Source organism: Anomaloglossus baeobatrachus, chromosome 2 (assembly GCF_048569485.1).
Source record: "Anomaloglossus baeobatrachus isolate aAnoBae1 chromosome 2, aAnoBae1.hap1, whole genome shotgun sequence".
Classification (NCBI taxonomy): Eukaryota; Metazoa; Chordata; class Amphibia; order Anura; family Aromobatidae; genus Anomaloglossus; species Anomaloglossus baeobatrachus.
The window spans coordinates 424,172,632-424,191,538 of NC_134354.1; the positions used below are offsets into that span (position 1 = coordinate 424,172,632).

The 18,907-nt window shown below is 45.3% G+C and overlaps 1 protein-coding gene across 1 annotated transcript in view; it reads right to left on the reverse strand.

The window, feature by feature from the left end:
* ELOA (elongin A) overlaps window positions 1-18,907 on the reverse strand; it is a 113,370-nt gene that overhangs the window by 10,600 nt on the left and 83,863 nt on the right. Inside the window, exons 7-8 of the mRNA XM_075336206.1 lie at window positions 14,332-14,429; window positions 2,110-2,290 (exon numbers count right to left, since the gene is read on the reverse strand). Coding sequence (XP_075192321.1) covers window positions 2,110-2,290; window positions 14,332-14,429 — 279 coding nt within the window. The remainder of the gene's footprint in view (window positions 1-2,109; window positions 2,291-14,331; window positions 14,430-18,907) is intronic.

The following is an 18,907-nucleotide window of genomic DNA, read 5'->3' on the forward strand; positions in this document are numbered from 1 at the left end:
TTTTAAAGGGAACCTGTCACCACTTTTTTGCCCTATAAGCTGCGGCCACCACAACCGGGCTCTTATATACAGCATTCTAACATGCTGTATATAAGAGCCAAGGCCACTGTGAGAACATAAAAAACACTTTATAATACTTACCTAACGGTCGCGCGGTTGGCCATATGGCCATATGGGTGTCTCCGGTGTCGGCGCCTCCTCCTCTTTCGGCCATCTTCTGAAGACGTGGTGCATGACGCGTCCGACGTCATCCACAGTCGCCAGCATTTAGGCACTTTGATCTGTCCTGAGCAGGGCAGATCAAAGTATTGTAGTGCGCCTGCGCAGGACCGGCGAGTGTGTATGACGTAGACGCGTCATGCACACAGGCTTCAGAAAGAGGACAAAGATGGCTGAAAGAGGAGGCACCGGACAACGGAGACGCCCATAAGGCCCACCGCGCGACCGTTAGGTAAGTATTATAAAGTGTTTTTTATGTTCTCACAGCGGCCTGGGCTCTTATATACAGCATGTTAGAATGCTGTATATAAGAGCCCGGTGGTGGTGGTCGCAGCTTATAGACCCCAAATCTGGTGACAGGTTCCCTTTAACAATGTTCGTTCTTTTCAGTGTAGATGCCGCATTATATAAAGAGATAACATGACATTTGAACAAGCAGGCTAGAGACAGTGAAAGCCATGATGCTGGGGGTCAGGGATTACACAGGACTAACAAGAGCCCTATTATCTAAGAGACAGGGTTTTGTTTTTCCTCTTCTTCATCAACAGGTTGTATGAGAGCTTTATTGCAAGACTTTCTGATTTTTATTTCCTTAATTTTTTGGGGGAAAAGGGAGGTGTAATGAAAAAATTTAGCAATTTTGCCATTTTGATTTTCTGGTTTATTTCCAGAGATCACCTTATGGGATAGAGGTTTATTCATAGGGTTATTGTAAACCGTGCAGGGTGAGAGGGGATGAAATGTAAATGGAGTCACTTGGAGTCAATGCCCCTGGAAATTTGCTGCTGATTATATCTATAAGGGCTCATGTGCATGTTGCAGAATTTCATGCATTTATGCTGCGTATTGCACTGCAGCGTAAATGCATGTGTCCTGCGCCAGCTGCACAATCTACGCAGATGTTGCTTTTATGAACGCAGCGATTTGAATGCTAAAATTTTGACCCAAATCCGTGCGTTCATAAAATGAGCATGTCAATTAATTTGTACGTTCTGGATGCAGCTCCCCTCTGTCTTTGGTGGGGACAGCAGCCATAGCGCATGAAATCGGCTTTTTTTCTGCAGAAACACTGCATCCATCATGCAGTGTTTCTGCAGCGATTTGACGCGCACACGAGCTGTCAAATCCATGCAGAACTTTCTGCAGGGACACGACGCAACGTGCGCAGATAGCCTTAGGCGGGCTTTGCACGCTGCGACATCGGTAACAATGTGTTACCAATGCTGCAGCGATAGTCCCGCCCCCGTCGCACGTGCGATATCTAGTGAAAGCTGCCGTAGCGATTATTATCGCTACGGCAGCTTCACACGTACATACCTGCCGTGCGACGTCCCTCTGGCCGGCGACCCGCCTCCTTCCTAAGGGGGCGGGACGTGTGGCGTCACAGCGACGTCACACGGCAGGCGGCCAATTGAAGCGGAGGGGCGGAGATGAGCAGGATGTAAACATCCCGCCCACCTCCGTCCTTCTCATTGCAGCCGGGAGGCAGGTAGGTGATGATCCTCGCTCCTGCGGCTTCACACACAGCGATGTGTGCTGCCGCAGGAGCGAGGAACAACATCGCACCTGTCGCTGCACCGACATTATGGAAATGTCGGAGGCTGCAGCGATGATACGATAACGACGCTTTTGCGCTCGTTCATCGTATCAAAAAGGTTTTACACGTTGCGATATCGACTGCGACGCCGGATGTGCGTCACTTTCGATTTGACCCCATCGACATCGCACGTGCGATGTCGCAACGTGCAAAGCCGCCCTTAGTCTGCAGGATTACCTGATTTCCTCTAACAGACTCATTCCTGCCTTTTGCACAAAGTATACAGTTCTCACAGGGAATGTTTGGCCACATGGCTGAAGCTGTATATATTGTAGCTGCATACAGATTCTTACCTTTAGGTTTGTTTGCATGTGAAGAGCGGATATTCTGAGTTAGCATGACCAGCCTGTGCTCTCGAGCTTCGTGCAGACGGAGATACAGCTCTCTCCAGCTCTCATACTCCTCTGGAATCTCCTTTCTGAAATCTTTTTGACAGTGATTTCTCCAGAGTTGATCTGTGTCCTCAATCAGTACCTGAATTAATAATAAAATTGTATTTACTGAAATGTTGAGATCAGTAAAACTTTCAATTATTCTTCCCAAGGGTTCCACAGACGTACTGGTTTTTTTTTTTATCATACTAAATCAAATACGCTGTCCCCCTTGCCTTGTGGTCATGTACATGTCAGAAGACTGTTACATGGATACTAGTATTGCCCAGTACTTTCCAACACAGCACTAGATAAGCTATGTTCACATAAAAATTAGTTGCAGATTTTAAAGTATGGGTTCTACATCGAAAAGTTCAATATAATGTGTGTGAATGGGTTTACCAAAAAAGCCCATACACATGCCCTGGAAAAGAAAGATCAAAGCAGAAGGAAATGCAGCATTTTTTTAAATGCCAAGCATAGCCTATCGGTCGCAGAGTTTATTTCTCAGATTTACTTTATTTGAACCACAGATTTCAGTCCACAGAAAACTCAGCAAATAAATAAAGATCAAGGATATGTTTGTATTGCGTCCTTTTCTGCCATTTTTTAATTAAAGACGCAGCAAAAATTCCAAAGAAACACTCAAAAGAATGAACATATTCATTTCTAGGTAAAAACAATTCTGTTCATATGTTCAGGCTTTTGAGCTTCTTTTAAAGAGGACCTTTCACCAGTTTGAGCATGTTATACTGGTCACATCATAGAATAGTAATATATTGGATCCCAAGCACTCAAATAGGACACAGAGAATAAATGCAAAAAAATCTTAATTACTCACCGGTAATGGGATTTTCAATAGCCCATGACAGCACCACATGAGAGATAGGTTCCGCCCACATCAGGACAGGAAACCCACTGATAAAAAGGCGGTACCTCTCCTCCACATCAGTAGGTTTTCAGAGCCAGAGAGGACCAACAAAACACAACAAACAGATTAATCATACCACCACCCAAGGAAAAACACCCATAACTAACACTCCCCGAAGGGTGCCCACAACCAGTGAAAAGGGGGGGAACTAAGGGTGCTGTCATGGGCTATTGAAAATCCCATTACCGGTGAGTAATTAAGATTTTTCCCTGCCGCCCATGACAGCACCACATGAGAGATTTATATAGACCATCCACCTTAGGGAGGGACCACCGCCTGCAAGACCCGTCTCCCAAAGGAAAGGTCAGTTGTGGAGGACAAGTCCAGCCTATAGTGCCGAAAGAAAGTCCCAGGAGACGACCAAGCAGCCGCCCGACAGATCTGGTCAATAGAGGCATCCGCCCTCTCTGCCCAAGACGTAGACACTGCTCTAGTGGAGTGCGCCCTTATGCCCGGAGGAGGAGTGGCGTCTTTAGCCGAGTACGCCAAACCGATGGCATCCCTGACCCATCTGGCCAAGGTAGCCTTAGAAGCCCCATGCCCCCTGGACTGCCCCTGAAAAGTGACAAACAGGACCTGAGACTTCCTCCATTCCCTAGTCTTCCACACCGGGTCGGACCTGGGACAGCAATGGGTTGTCCATACCAGGACAGGAAACCAAACTGATGTGGAGGAGAGGTACCGCCTTTTTATCAGTGGGTTTCCTGTCCTGATGTGGGCGGAACCTATCTCTCATGTGGTGCTGTCATGGGCGGCAGGGAAAAGTGTTATTTTATTGGACTATTTGCAAAAAGGAAAACGCCACCACAATAGAGCAAAAGCCGACGTTTCGGCCTATGTTAGGCCTTTTTCAAGGTTTTTGCGTATGATGGAAAGGTGGATGGGACGAATTAGACGTCAAAAGGACTGTACCATGTGGCGTTTGCTTTGCAAGGGTACGTCACGGAGGCCATGGAGGCCCAGAAGACAGGTGGAGGAAAAGAGAGGATGCCTGGATAACACAAGGAGTGGGGACAGGGTCCCAGAGGTCTGTGATGGAGGCAGTGTGTCCCCACTCCTTATGTTATCCAGGCATCCTCTCTTTTCCTCCACCTGTCTTCTGGGCCTCCCTGGCCTCCGTGACGTACCCTTGCAAAGCAAACGCCACATGGTACAGTCCTTTTGACGTCTAATTCGTCCCATCCACCTTTCCATCATACGCAAAAACCTTGAAAAAGGCCTAACATAGGCCGAAACGTCGGCTTTTGCTCTATTGTTGTGGCGTTTTCCTTTTTGCAAATAGTCCAATAAAATAACACTTTTTTTGCATTTATTCTCTGTGTCCTATTTGAGTGCTTGGGATCCAATATATTACTTAGAGCTTTTTTTTCCCTTAAGCACCTTCCTCCTTAGGCGGTTGAGCCCAGCTCTACCCATATTTTCTGACATCATAGAATAGTGGCTGAAGAGCTGAGTAAAACATGGTTTTATTTTTTAAATTGTTACTCTCCATTGTGGAGCTATTCACTTGTAAAGTTTAGGTTTTAATTTATGTTAAGTTCACAGGGGCCTTACCAGAGATTTGTCTACTTCTTCCCCTGCATGAGGCTGACCAATCATAAGTAGGCATAAACATATGGGGGGGTGGACACATGACCCCACAATAAAATAGAGCACGTTCCTCAGTGTGAGACACGTAATGAGAGACAGTCTGCTCTTGTTGCAAAGAAATCTGTGATAAAGTTCTTGGAATACAGCAGACCTGAGTTTGACTACACATACAGTTTTCATGTCATAGTGTGGGGGAGGAGGATATAGTTGAGCTAATAGCACTGTGAGAGTAGAGCTGCATCAGCAGGGTGTTAGTAAACACATGAGACAAAGCTCAATAAAAAGCTAAATGTAATCACAGTCAGCTCTGTTCTACTGCCAGCACTTGTAATTCCACACAGCTCTCCAGTGAGGAAAGCAGACTGTCTGTCATTACATGTCTCACGCTGAGATACCTACTTTAAACTATTGAGGAGTGTGTTCTTTGTTTCCCTCTGTCTGCTTCTGCCTTCTTATGACTGGTAAACCTCATATAGGGGAAGAAGTAGCACTACTAGTGAAAATGTCTAGTAATGCAGACGAGCAGAAAGGAAAAACGAAAGAATAAAAACAATGTTTTACTCAGCTCTACAGCCAGTTTAACATACACAAAATGGTGAAACCCCTTGTGTATGTTATATGACATACTGTGTTATTCAACCATCATCTGCCTCTAACAGTTCCACCCGCAGCTGTTAACCTGTTAAATGCCACTGTCAATCTCTGACAGCCCCATTTACCGCACACCGGCAGTGGGGAGCGCCGTTCTGTGCGCCTATTGGCGAGCACAGGACGTGATCATGGGGCTTCGATGGGCTGCCATAACAGCCAGTGATCAGTTGATCACAGGATTAAGTCCCCTAAGGGGACTAACAAATACAGTGGGAAGTGAAGAAAAAAAATTGAAGAAATAAAAAATATATACATATTTGGTATTGCTGCGTTACTAAAAGGCCAATCTATCAAAATATAAATTAAATTAATCCGATTGGTAAACGGCATAATGAGAAAAAAAATCAAGACGCCAAAATTGTGTTTTTTCAGCTGCCGCCAGAACAAAAGCAATGTAATAGGAGGCGATTAATACAATGTATCTACCTCAGAGTGATATCAATAAAACCATCAGCTGAGGGCACAAAAAACAAGCCTTCACACAGCTCCATATTCCATAAATTGAAAATATTACAGCGCTCGGAAAATGGCGACACAAATAAATACAAATTTCTGATTTTTTTTACACCACTTAAATAAAACAACAACTATGCATGTATGTCATCTGCATAATGGTACTGACCTGGAGAATCATTTACCAGGTCAGTTCGACTGTATAGTGAACATGGAAAATAAAAAAAATCCCCAAAAAATAACTGCAGAAGTGCGCTTTTTTCACTATTTCACTTTTTTCTTCCTGTTTTCCAGTACATCACATGATAAAATTGATAGTGTCATTTAAAGGTACAACTTGTCCCACAAAATACAAGCCCTCACATTTCTAGGTTGACAGAAAAATGAAAATTTATGGCTCTTGTAATAAAAAAAAATAAAAAACGCAAAGAAGGAAAATCGCCGGTCGGGAAAATGTTAAACACTTCAGACTTTCCAAAGATGTCAAGCATTTAACAGAAGTGACCTAACCATTCTTTAGCTTTCCGGTTGCAAAAATGCAAACTTTTTTTCTTCATGTCTTAATTGCTTTGCGCGAGTGGGCATAACTGTATGATCAGATTGCAGGTGATTTCCTGCAATCAGGAGTATTGCTCTTGCTGTAAGTGCTGAGGCTAGGCATGGTGCTGTTAACCCCTCATATGGCACAGTCAGTAATGACAGTGGCATGTGAGCAATCAGACAAAGGGAGATTGCTCCCTTTCTTAGCTCACTGGGACCACTGCAGCGCAATCTAGGGCTGCCAATGGTTGCTATGGCAACAGGGAGACCTGACAAAGGCTTTCCTCTCTGTCATATCCCTCATGTCCCACCAGTGGTGGGGAATGATTGGCTAACTATCAGTCAAGAGTGACAGGGAAGATAATGCACTATATACAGTGTGTCCTCCGCCATTAACTTGAGAACAGCGGCAGCTATAGGCATAGAAGTGGTGTCTAGGTATAGTAAAGTAACCATGAGCTACGCAATGAAACCACCTATAGCGCCACCTGGTGAAAAACAATGGAGTTAGCATTTTTATCTCAAGAACGGAACAAGACAGAGGAAAAAAGTGAATTACAAAGTTGAGGGCATCATCAATTCAATACAAATCGACACCTTGCATACAGAGAAATGCTATGATATGAAACCCATGACCCCCCAAAACTTTGAATGCTGGTCACGCATATGGCGCTCATTTAACTTTGATGCTCAAAGTGGCCACCGTCAGCTACAATACACATTTGGACTCCGAACAGCATATTGTATCTTGCTGCACGTTGTGCAATATGGTAGGTGACACGTTTGCACAAGCATCTGTGATATGTCGTCGTCAGTCCTGCAATGTTGGTGGAGGGGTCGCATACACCTGCTGTTTGATGTGACCTCACAGAAAGAAGTCCAATGGGGTCAGGTCAGGTGAGCGTGGAGCCCACTCCATGCAGCCACCATACCCAATGACTTGTAGGAAGGTCTCCATGAGGTATCGCTTCACGTCCGCAGTCTTGTGAGTTTTACATGTTCTAATCATAGCATTTCTGTATGCAAGGTGTCAATTCATATTGAATTGATGATGCCCTACAACTTTGTAATTCACATTTTTTCTCTATCTCGTTCTGTTTTCAAGATAAAAATTCTAACTCCGTTGTTTTCCACCAGGTGGCGCTATAGGTGGCTTCATTGCGTAGCGCATGGCTACTTTACTATATCTAGACACCACTTCTATTCCTATAGCTGCCGCCGTTCTCAAGTTAATGGCGGTGGACAGGATATGGGTGGACACACTGTATACTGCATAAGTACTACAGTGAATCATCAATGTGATCAGAAGATTGCAGGTCCAAGTCCCCTTATGGTGGTATAAGGAAAAAATAAATAAACATTATAATGTGACTTGTAACATTACACAGCCTCACATATCCTTTCCCTCCTTGGTTAAGGAAATTGAGAACTTCGGACATATACAGTTAGGTCCAGAAATATTTGGACAGTGACACAATTTTCGCGAGTTGGGCTCTGCATGCCACCACATTGGATTTGAAATGAAACCTCTACAACAGAATTCAAGTGCAGATTGTAACGTTTAATTTGAAGGTTTGAACAAAAATATCTGATAGAAATTGTAGGAATTGTACACCTTTCTTTACAAACACTCCACATTTTAGGAGGTCAAAAGTAATTGGACAAATAAACCAAACCCAAACAAAATATTTTGTTGCGAATCCTTTGGAGGCAATCACTGCCTTAAGTCTGGAACCCATGGACATCACCAAACGCTGGGTTTCCTCCTTCTTAATGCTTTGCCAGGCCTTTATAGCCGCAGCCTTCAGGTCTTGCTTGTTTGTGGGTCTTTCCGTCTTAAGTCTGGATTTGAGCAAGTGAAATGCATGCTCAATTGGGTTAAGATCTGGTGATTGACTTGGCCATTGCAGAATGTTCCACTTTTTTGCACTCATGAACTCCTGGGTAGCTTTGGCTGTATGCTTGGGGTCATTGTCCATCTGTACTATGAAGCGCCGTCCGATCAACTTTGCGGCATTTGGCTGAATCTGGGCTGAAAGTATATCCCGGTACACTTCAGAATTCATCCGGCTACTCTTGTCTGCTGTTATGTCATCAATAAACACAAGTGACCCAGTGCCATTGAAAGCCATGCATGCCCATGCCATCACGTTGCCTCCACCATGTTTTACAGAGGATGTGGTGTGCCTTGGATCATGTGCCGTTCCCTTTCTTCTCCAAACTTTTTTCTTCCCATCATTCTGGTACAGGTTGATCTTTGTCTCATCTGTCCCTAGAATACTTTTCCAGAACTGAGCTGGCTTCATGAGGTGTTTTTCAGCAAATTTAACTCTGGCCTGTCTATTTTTGGAATTGATGAATGGTTTGCATCTAGATGTGAACCCTTTGTATTTACTTTCATGGAGTCTTCTCTTTACTGTTGACTTAGAGACAGATACACCTACTTCACTGAGAGTGTTCTGGACTTCAGTTGATGTTGTGAACGGGTTCTTCTTCACCAAAGAAAGTATGCGGTGATCATCCACCACTGTTGTCATCCGTGGACGCCCAGGCCTTTTTGAGTTCCCAAGCTCACCAGTCAATTCCTTTTTTCTCAGAATGTACCCGACTGTTGATTTTGCTACTCCCAGCATGTCTTCTATCTCTCTGATGGATTTTTTCTTTTTTTTCAGCCTCAGGATGTTCTGCTTCACCTCAATTGAGAGTTCCTTAGACCGCATGTTGTCTGGTCACAGCAACAGCTTCCAAATGCAAAACCACACACCTGTAATCAACCCCAGACCTTTTAACTACTTCATTGATTACAGGTTAACGAGGGAGACGCCTTCAGAGTTAATTGCAGCCCTTAGAGTCCCTTGTCCAATTACTTTTGGTCCCTTTAAAAAGAGGAGGCTATGCATTACAGAGCTATGATTCCTAAACCCTTTCTCCGATTTGGATGTGAAAACTCTCATATTGCAGCTGGGAGTGTGCACTTTCAGCCCATATTATATATATAATTGTATTTCTGAACATGTTTTTGTAAACAGCTAAAATAACAAAACTTCTGTCACTGTCCAAATATTTCTGGACCTAACTGTAAGTAAGTTAACTATAATAAATCAGAAGCCTTGAATTTCACTCTGCCAGGGAGAGAAGTAGACCTTATTGCATCCAACTTTCCTTTTAGATGGCAGACATCGGCCCTGACTTATCTGGGGGTGGCAGTACCACGGGACAGTTCTAAGATTTTTCACCTTAATTACCTCCCTTTGCTGGAACGCACTATAAGAGATCTTAACTTGATAGACAGAAACTGTCCTGGTTTGGACATATTAACGTCATCAAGATGGATGTCCTCCCTCGTTTTCTATATATCTTTCAAACGGCCCCTATAGCTCTACCTTCTTTTTTCTTTACCAGAATAGTCAGTTATTAACAAATTTGTGTGTGGAGGGAGGAGCTCTCGGGTAGGGAGGAGAGTGTTGAGTAGAGTTAAGGGAGGAGGGGGGGGGGGGCAGGGTTGCCAGACTTTAAAAAGTACCACAAGGCGTCCCTACTGCTGAGACTTCTGGATTGGCAATTTAATAGGAGCACTAAACAATCGGTGAGTCTGGAGCAGGTTTGCTCTCAAACGCCCCTGCGGTTCCTCCCGTGGATCACACCGCTGCGGAGGGGACGGATAGATGGAGAGGCGGAGTTTCTCAAGGCATCGCTGAGGGTCTGGGACGTTGACTGCAGGCGGGGATCTCTCTCAAGGGGTCCTGGTCCACTCTCACCGCTTTTCTCTAACCCGCAGTTTCCCCCAGGGGTGTGAGTTGAGCGTTTCTTATGTTGGAGGAGGAGCGAGGACACACGGATAGCCCAGACTTTGCACGGTTTGGAGGTGCCCCCCTTTTTGGCCCTTTTGCTCCCACAGGGCCGGCATCCAACGGCTTGGCTGGAATACCTTCAACTTAGGTCGTTTTTGATGGCTGATAACAGACTTGGCCTTTTTGCGGTCCCGCCCACAAAATTTGAACAATTATTTTTGCTGGAGGATTCTCTCGGGCATCTTTTGTCACTGGTTTACTCCTTCCTGACTAAAGAGGCGGATATGGGGGACCTTAAATATATCGAGAAGTGGAATAGAGATTTGGGCACTCCCATTCCTGAGGAGGACTGGAAAAAGTCCTTTATCCTCACCCATAAATTTTCCATTGCCTGCGCCGCACAGGAAAAAAATGATAAGATTCTGACCCGTTGGTACAGGTGCCCAGATACTCTACACACAATATTTTCTGGGGTTTCAGATAGTTGCTGGAGGTGCGGAAGGGAGAAAGGGATAATGCTGCATATCTGGTGGGACTGCCCATTGATAAAGCCTTTCTGGAAGTCCGTGTTCAAGGCATACTCTATAATTAGCGGAGAGCAGTTGGTGGGTTCCCCTCAGATGGCACTGCTTTCAATACTCCCGGGATCACTTAAATCACAGAAAATGGGCCTCCTGAGATTCTGTCTTACAGCGGCACGCATGGTGATCCCGAGATACTGGAGATCGACTGGTGCCATCTGTGAGGGAGTGGTTTGCGGAGATGGCCATCATTCACATGATGGAGTCCCTCACGGCAGAGACCAGTGACTCAGTGGATACATTCCTTAGGATCTGGACCCCTTGGACCCTGGCTCTTGATTCCCTACCATTTCAGAACCTTATTGGTAACTCATAACCTGTGTTATGTCAGTCCAATGTAGCGGCCCGAGTACTGGGGAAGTAATCCCTACCATGCCTTCCCTCCCTCTCTTTCTGCTGCTCCCCCCACCCCCCCTTTTCTTTTCCCTATCTTTCCCTCTTACTACTTTCTTTTCTTTCTGGTTCTAGTTAAATCTTCTAATTTTTTTTTGGCAGTGGCCTCGTTTTGGTTGAGGCGTATTTCTCCTTTGGAAGGAGACTGTTCGTATTATCAAATATGGTTACATGTCCTGTGCGTGCCTTATGGTAGTTAGTAAGAGAGGATGTATTAGTTAGGACGTGGCTTATATTTTTCTCTGTAAGATGACACGTAGTAATCACTTATTTGAATCTTACTTTTATTCTTTCCTGTAAATTGTCTTGTTTACTTTAATAAAGAAAGATTAAACATAATGTGACTTGTAATAATAAAACTGCACAGAAGAGCAAAATATGAAGACGAGATAAATATGATAAACTAGATTATGATGACACTGCCAGTTAGAACGGTGCTAGAAGCTGGATGCAATAGTGTGGTGAGAGTGCTTTTTTTAAAAATACTGAATGGGGGTAAAGTAGGAACCTTTGGATGTAAGTATATAAAATTACAGGGGCACAAGCTTGAAGTGTACTTTTGATTTGTCTGTCATTATACTGATAATAGTGGGCTCTAGGAGTCACTACTGTCAGCTAGAGGGGAGCTAGATATGGCTCATGACCATCTTTTAGAGCTGAATGTGGCTCTGAAAACAAAAAAAGGTTGGAGACCACTGCTTAAAAGGAATGCGTAATTAAAAAGTGATCTATTGAAAAAAATCAGATTTTCATGTTAACATTTTTATTTTTCCTTATCAATATCTACATTACAAAAAATTCTGAAGTTCTAAAATGTTCACACTGACCGCTAATCAAATATTAGATTCATACAATAGATGGTATTCTTTACAGCAGCCACATCAAGATTGTGAAGGGAGGGGGAGGTGGTCAGCTGAGACATCACCTATTGAAAATGATGGATCCTGTGTTATCTACTGTACATAGTGTTCTTTCATTGTAATTGTCATTATCTGATGACACATTCAATAAAGGTACCGTCACACATAACGAGATCGCTAGCGATATCGCTGCTGAGTCACGGTTTTGGTGACCCAGTAGCGATCCAGTTAGCGATATCGTTATGTGTGACATCTACCAGCGATCAGGCCCCTGCTGTGAGATGTCTAGTCGTTGCAGAATGGTCCAGGCCATTTTCTTCAAAGGTGATGTCCTGCTGGGCAGGAAACATCGCTGTGTTTGACACTGTGTGACAGGGTCACAGTGACTGCTGAGATCGTTATACAGGTCGCTACTGCGACCTGTATTGTTCCTGCATCGTTGGTAAGGTCTGACTGTTTGACATCTCACCAGCGACCTCAAAGCGACTTACCAGCGATCCTTATCAGGTCACATCGTTTGGGATCGCTGGTAAGTCGTTGTGTGTGACTGGGCCTTTAAACTCCATCTTTGATAGTCTCACAAATTGAAAATTAAGATATTTCAGCTCACCTGCCAACTCCACTGCTGTGATCTCCTGAGTGCACGGATCCGCTGGAGGGTCCAGGGCAGCCAAGGGAATGAGGAAATAAAGCGAAAGGAGGGTGGATCCAGCACAAATCCTCGTGGTTAAAAGTAAAAAAACATCCTTTATTTCAAAAATTTAAAAGATCATCAGAGACCAGGAGTAGGAAAAATATTTACAATAGACGCATAGGTAAACTTTACGCGTTTCGGACTAAGAGGGTAAAAACAACGGAGTCCTTAATCATAAGTGACCTATGCTTAGCTGGAAGCAACTCATATAGGAGAGGAAGTGAAATACACACCAGGAAAAGGGGCGGAAATGAAAAAAATCGTAGGTGGAAGGAAAAAGCCAAACCACCTGTATCCACTTCAATTGAGAGACAAAAAGGCATTCAACATACATGAGATAAATATATAGCCATAACATTATATATGAGTAGATGCCCATAAATAAAAGAATATTGACCAAAAATTACATGAAAATTATAATTCATTTTTTTTCTCATGTAATTTTTGGTCAATATTCTTTTATTTATGGGCATCTACTCATATATAATGTTATGGCTATATATTTATCTCATGTATGTTGAATGCCTTTTTGTCTCTCAATTGAAGTGGATACAGGTGGTTTGGCTTTTTCCTTCCACCTACGATTTTTTTCATTTCCGCCCCTTTTCCTGGTGTGTATTTCACTTCCTCTCCTATATGAGTTGCTTCCAGCTAAGCACAGGTCACTTATGATTAAGGACTCCGTTGTTTTTACCCTCTTAGTCCGAAACGCGTAAAGTTTACCTATGCGTCTATTGTAAATATTTTTCCTACTCCTGGTCTCTGATGATCTTTTAAATTTTTGAAATAAAGGATGTTTTTTTACTTTTAACCACGAGGATTTGTGCTGGATCCACCCTCCTTTCGCTTTATTTCCTCATTCTCACAAATTGAGCCTACATCTTCCCAGACAGATGATGGCTCGGTTATTTAGCCATCATCTGTCTTTACAAATCCACAAGTGGAGTCAAGCTCCATCACTAGCTGTTGACCTGTTAAATGCCACTGTCAATCTCTGAAAGCAGTATTTAAAATGGACAGCTGAGGGGGCTTGTTTCTCTAACCACAAACATGCGCCCCCATGACGCAAGATCGGGGTCTGTAGACGCTAATTTCATCATATACAATATTACAATGATATTGCAGTAGTTTCAAATCCCTCAGGGGACTAAAAAAAATGGTTTAAAAAAAATGGAAAAAGTAAAAAAAATATATCAAGATTTGCATAGTCCCCATTTTCCCCAATTAAAAATAAAGGAAAAAAAAGGGTGCTATCTGTGTGCTTTTAAAAGTCTGTGCTATTAAAACATATAATTAACCCAATCAATGAACACCAAAATGAGAAAAACAATTAAAAAAAAACTGAATTGTGGTTTCTCGGCTGCCGCAATGCTTAAAAAAAATGCAATAAGAATCGATCATATACAGTATACCCTATAATAGTATCAATAAAAAGGTTAGCTCAGGGTACAAAAAACAAGCACTCACACTGCTTCATCAACTGAAAAATGAAAACGTTACAGGCTTTTGAAAATGGCAATAAAAGCAAAAAAAATTTTAAAGAAATTCTGAATTATCTCTTCCCATTTGCATTAATGGAACAACATGGAACAATGTGACAATATGTATCAAGAAAATAGCAAATCTCATGATTGCATTCTAGCATGAATGAAATACCTACATGATTACAATCTTCTATCCGGTACAACTGCTCTGGTGTGCATTTCTCCAAAACTGGCTCTAGCATTGTATAAGGTACACCTCCTATCTCATAGATAGCTGAAAAAAAGAAGAGCATATGTCAATATGTGCGTGTCTGTGTGTATATATATGTGTGTATATATGTGTGTGATTTTATATACAGTGCCTACAAGTAGCATTCAACCCCCTGCAGATTTAGCAGGTTTGATAAGATGCAAATAAGTTAGAGCCTGCAAACTTCAAACAAGAGCAGGATTTATTAACAGATGCATAAATCTTACAAACCAACAAGTTATGTTGCTCAGTTAAATTTTAATAAATTTTCAACATAAAAGTATGGGTCAATTATTATTCAACCCCTAGGTTTAATATTTTGTGGAATAACCCTTGTTTGCAATTACAGCTAAAAGAAGGGAATTTTGTTACTTACCGTAAATTCCTTTTCTTCTAGCTCCTATTGGGAGACCCAGACGATTGGGTGTATAGCACTGCCTCCGGAGGCCACACAAAGCATTACACTAAAAAGTGTAAGGCCCCTCCCCTTCTGGCTATACACCCCCAGTGGGATCACTGGCTCACCAGTTTTAGTGCAAAAGCAAGAAGGAGGAAAGCCAATAACTGGTTTAAACAAATTCACTCCGAAGTAACGTCGGAGAACTGAAAACCGTTCAACATGAACAACATGTGTACCCGAAAAACAACCAAAAATCCCGAAGGACAACAGGGCGGGTGCTGGGTCTCCCAATAGGAGCTAGAAGAAAAGGAATTTACGGTAAGTAACAAAATTCCCTTCTTCTTCGGCGCTCCATTGGGAGACCCAGACGATTGGGACGTCCAAAAGCTGTCCCTGGGTGGGTAAAGAAATACCTCATGTTAGAGCTGCAAAGACAGCCCTCCCCTACGGGGAGGCAACTGCCGCCTGCAGGACTCTTCTAACTAGGCTGGCGTCCGCCGAAGCATAGGTATGCACCTGATAATGTTTGGTGAAAGTGTGCAGACTCGACCAGGTAGCTGCCTGGCACACCTGTTGAGCCGTAGCCTGGTGTCGTAATGCCCAGGACGCACCCACGGCTCTGGCAGAATGGGCCTTCAGCCCTGATGGAACCGGAAGCCCAGCAGAACGGTAGGCTTCAAGAATTGGTTCTTTGATCCATCGAGCCAGGGTGGCTTTTGAAGCCTGCGACCCCTTGCGCTTACCAGCGACAAGGACAAAGAGTGCATCCGAGCGGCGCAGGGGCGCCGTGCGGGAAATGTAGATTCTGAGTGCTCTCACCAGATCCAACAAATGTAGATCCTTTTCATACCGATGAACTGCATGCGGATAAAAGGAAGGCAAGGAGATATCCTGATTAAGGTGAAAAGAGGATACCACCTTAGGGAGAAACTCCTGAATGGGGCGCAGCACTACCTTGTCCTGGTGGAACACCAGGAAAGGAGCCTTGGATGACAGCGCTGCTAGTTCAGACACTCTCCGAAGAGACGTGACCGCTACCAGAAATGCCACTTTCTGTGAGAGTCGAGAAAGTGACACATCCCTCAGGGGCTCGAAAGGCGGCTTCTGGAGAGCAACAAGGACCTTGTTTAGATCCCACGGATCTAACGGCCTCCTGTACGGAGGTACGATATGACACACCCCCTGCAGGAACGTGCGCACCTTAGAAAGTCGCGCTAGACGCTTCTGAAAAAACACGGATAGTGCCGAGACTTGCCCTTTAAGGGAGCCGAGCGACAAGCCCTTTTCCAACCCAGATTGCAGGAAGGAAAGAAAGACAGGTAACGCGAATGGCCAGGGGGATACTCCTTGTGCAGAGCACCAGGATAAGAATATCTTCCACGTTCTGTGGTAGATCTTAGCAGACGTGGGCTTCCTAGCCTGTCTCATGGTGGCAACGACCCCTTGGGATAATCCTGAAGACGCTAGGATCCAGGACTCAATGGCCACACAGTCAGGTTCAGGGCCGCAGAATTCCGATGGAAAAACGGCCCTTGGGACAGTAAGTCTGGTCGGTCTGGTAGTGCCCACGGTTGGCCGACCGTGAGATGCCACAGATCCGGGTACCACGACCTCCTCGGCCAGTCTGGGGCGACGAGTATGACGCGGCCGCAATCGGATCTGATCTTGCGTAACACTCTGGGCAAGAGTGCCAGAGGTGGAAACACATAAGGGAGCCGGAACTGCGACCAATCTTGCACTAAGGCGTCTGCCGCTAGAGCTCTTTGATCGCGAGACCGCGCTATGAAGGTCGGGACCTTGTTGTTGTGCCGAGACGCCATCAGGTCGACGTCCGGCACCCCCCAGCGGCGGCAGATTTCCTGAAACACGTCCGGGTGAAGGGACCATTCCCCTGCGTCCATGCCCTGGCGACTGAGGAAGTCTGCTTCCCAGTTTTCTACGCCCGGGATGTGAACTGCGGATATGGTGGATGCTCTTTCCTCCACCCACATCAGAATCCGCCTGACTTCCTGGAAGGCTTGCCGACTGCGTGTCCCTCCTTGGTGGTTGATGTATGCCACCGCTGTGGAGTTGTCCGACTGAATTCGGATCTGCTTTCCTTCCAGCCACTGCTGGAAGGCTAATAGGGCAAGATACACTGCCCTGATTTCCAGAACATTGATCTGAAGGGTGGACTCCTGCTGAGTCCACGTCCCTTGAGCCCTGTGGTGGAGAAAAACTGCTCCCCACCCTGACAGACTCGCGTCTGTCGTGACCACTGCCCAGGATGGGGGCAGGAATGATCTTCCCTGTGATAATGAGGTGGGAAGAAGCCACCATTGCAGAGAGTCCTTGGTCATCTGAGAAAGGGAGACTGTCCTGTCTAGGGAAGTTGTCTTCCCGTCCCATTGGCGGAGAATGTCCCATTGAAGTGGGCGCAGATGAAACTGCGCGAACGGGACTGCCTCCATTGCTGCCACCATCTTCCCTAGGAAGTGCATGAGGCGCCTTAAGGGGTGCGACTGACCCTGAAGGAGAGACTGCACCCCTGTCTGTAGGGACCGCTGCTTGTCCAGCGGAAGCTTCACTATCGCTGAGAGAGTATGAAACTCCATGCCAAGATACGTTAGTGATTGAGTCGGTGCCAGGTTTGACTTTGAAAAGTTGATGATCCACCCGAAAGTCTGGAGAGTCTCCAGCGCAACATTCAGGCTGTGTTGGCATGCCTCTTGAGAGGGTGCTTTGACAAGTAGATCGTCTAAGTAAGGAATCACCGAATGTCCCTGAGAATGCAAGACTGCTACCACTGCCGCCATGACCTTGGTGAAAACCCGTGGGGCTGTCGCCAGACCAAATGGCAGAGCTACGAACTGGAGATGGTCGTCTCCTATCACGAAACGTAAAAAAGGTTGGTGCTCTGTAGCAATCGGCACGTGGAGATAAGCATCTTTGATGTCTATTGATGCAAGGAAATCTCCTTGAGACATTGAGGCAATGACGGAGCGGAGGGATTCCATCCGGAACCGCCTGGTGTTCACATGCTTGTTGAGCAGCTTTAGGTCCAGAACAGGACGGAACGAGCCGTCCTTTTTTGGAACCACGAAGAGATTGGAGTAAAAACCTTGTCCTTGTTCCTGCAGAGGAACAGGGATCACCACTCCTTCTGCTCTTAGTGAGCACACCGCCTGCAGAAGGGCATTTGCTCGGTCGGGATGTGGGGAGGTTCTGAAGAACCGAGGCGGAGGATGAGAACTGAATTCTATCCTGTACCCGTGAGACAAAATGTCTGCTACCCACCGGTCTTTGACCTGTGGCAGCCAAATGTCGCAAAAGCGGGAGAGCCTGCCACCGACCGAGGATGCGGAGGGATGAGGCCGAAAGTCATGAGGCAGCCGCCTTGGAAGCGGTTCCTCCGGTTGCTTTCTTGGGGCGTGAATGAGCCCGCCAGGAATCTGAGCTCCTTTGCTCCTTCTGAGTCCCTTTGGACGAGGAGAATTGGGTCTTGCTGGAGCCTCGAAAGGACCGAAACCTCGACTGCCACTTCCTCTGTTGAGGTTTGCTCGATCTGGGCTGGGGTAAGGAGGAGTCCTTACCCTTGGACTGTTTAATGATCTCAGCCAATTGCTCACCAAACAGTCTGTCTCCAGATAGTGGCAAGCTGGTTAAACATTTCTTGGAAGCAGAATCTGCTTTCCATTCCTTTAACCACAAGGCTCTGCGCAAAACCACAGAGTTGGCAGACGCCATTGAGGTACGGCTCGTAGAGTCCAGGACAGCGTTGATAGCGTAAGTCGCAAACGCAGACATTTGCGAGGTTAGGGACGCTACTCGCGGCACTGCTGGACGTATGATAGAGTCCACCTGTGCCAGGCCAGCTGAAATAGCTTGGAGTGCCCACACGGCCGCGAATGCTGGAGCAAACGACGCGCCGATAGCTTCATAGACAGACTTTAACCAAAGGTCCATCTGTCTGTCATTGGCATCTTTAAGTGAAGCCCCATCTTCCACTGCAACTATGGATCTAGCCGCAAGCCTGGAGATTGGGGGGTCCACCTTTGGACACTGGGTCCAGCGTTTGACCACGTCAGGGGGAAAGGGATAACGTGTATCCTTAAGACGTTTG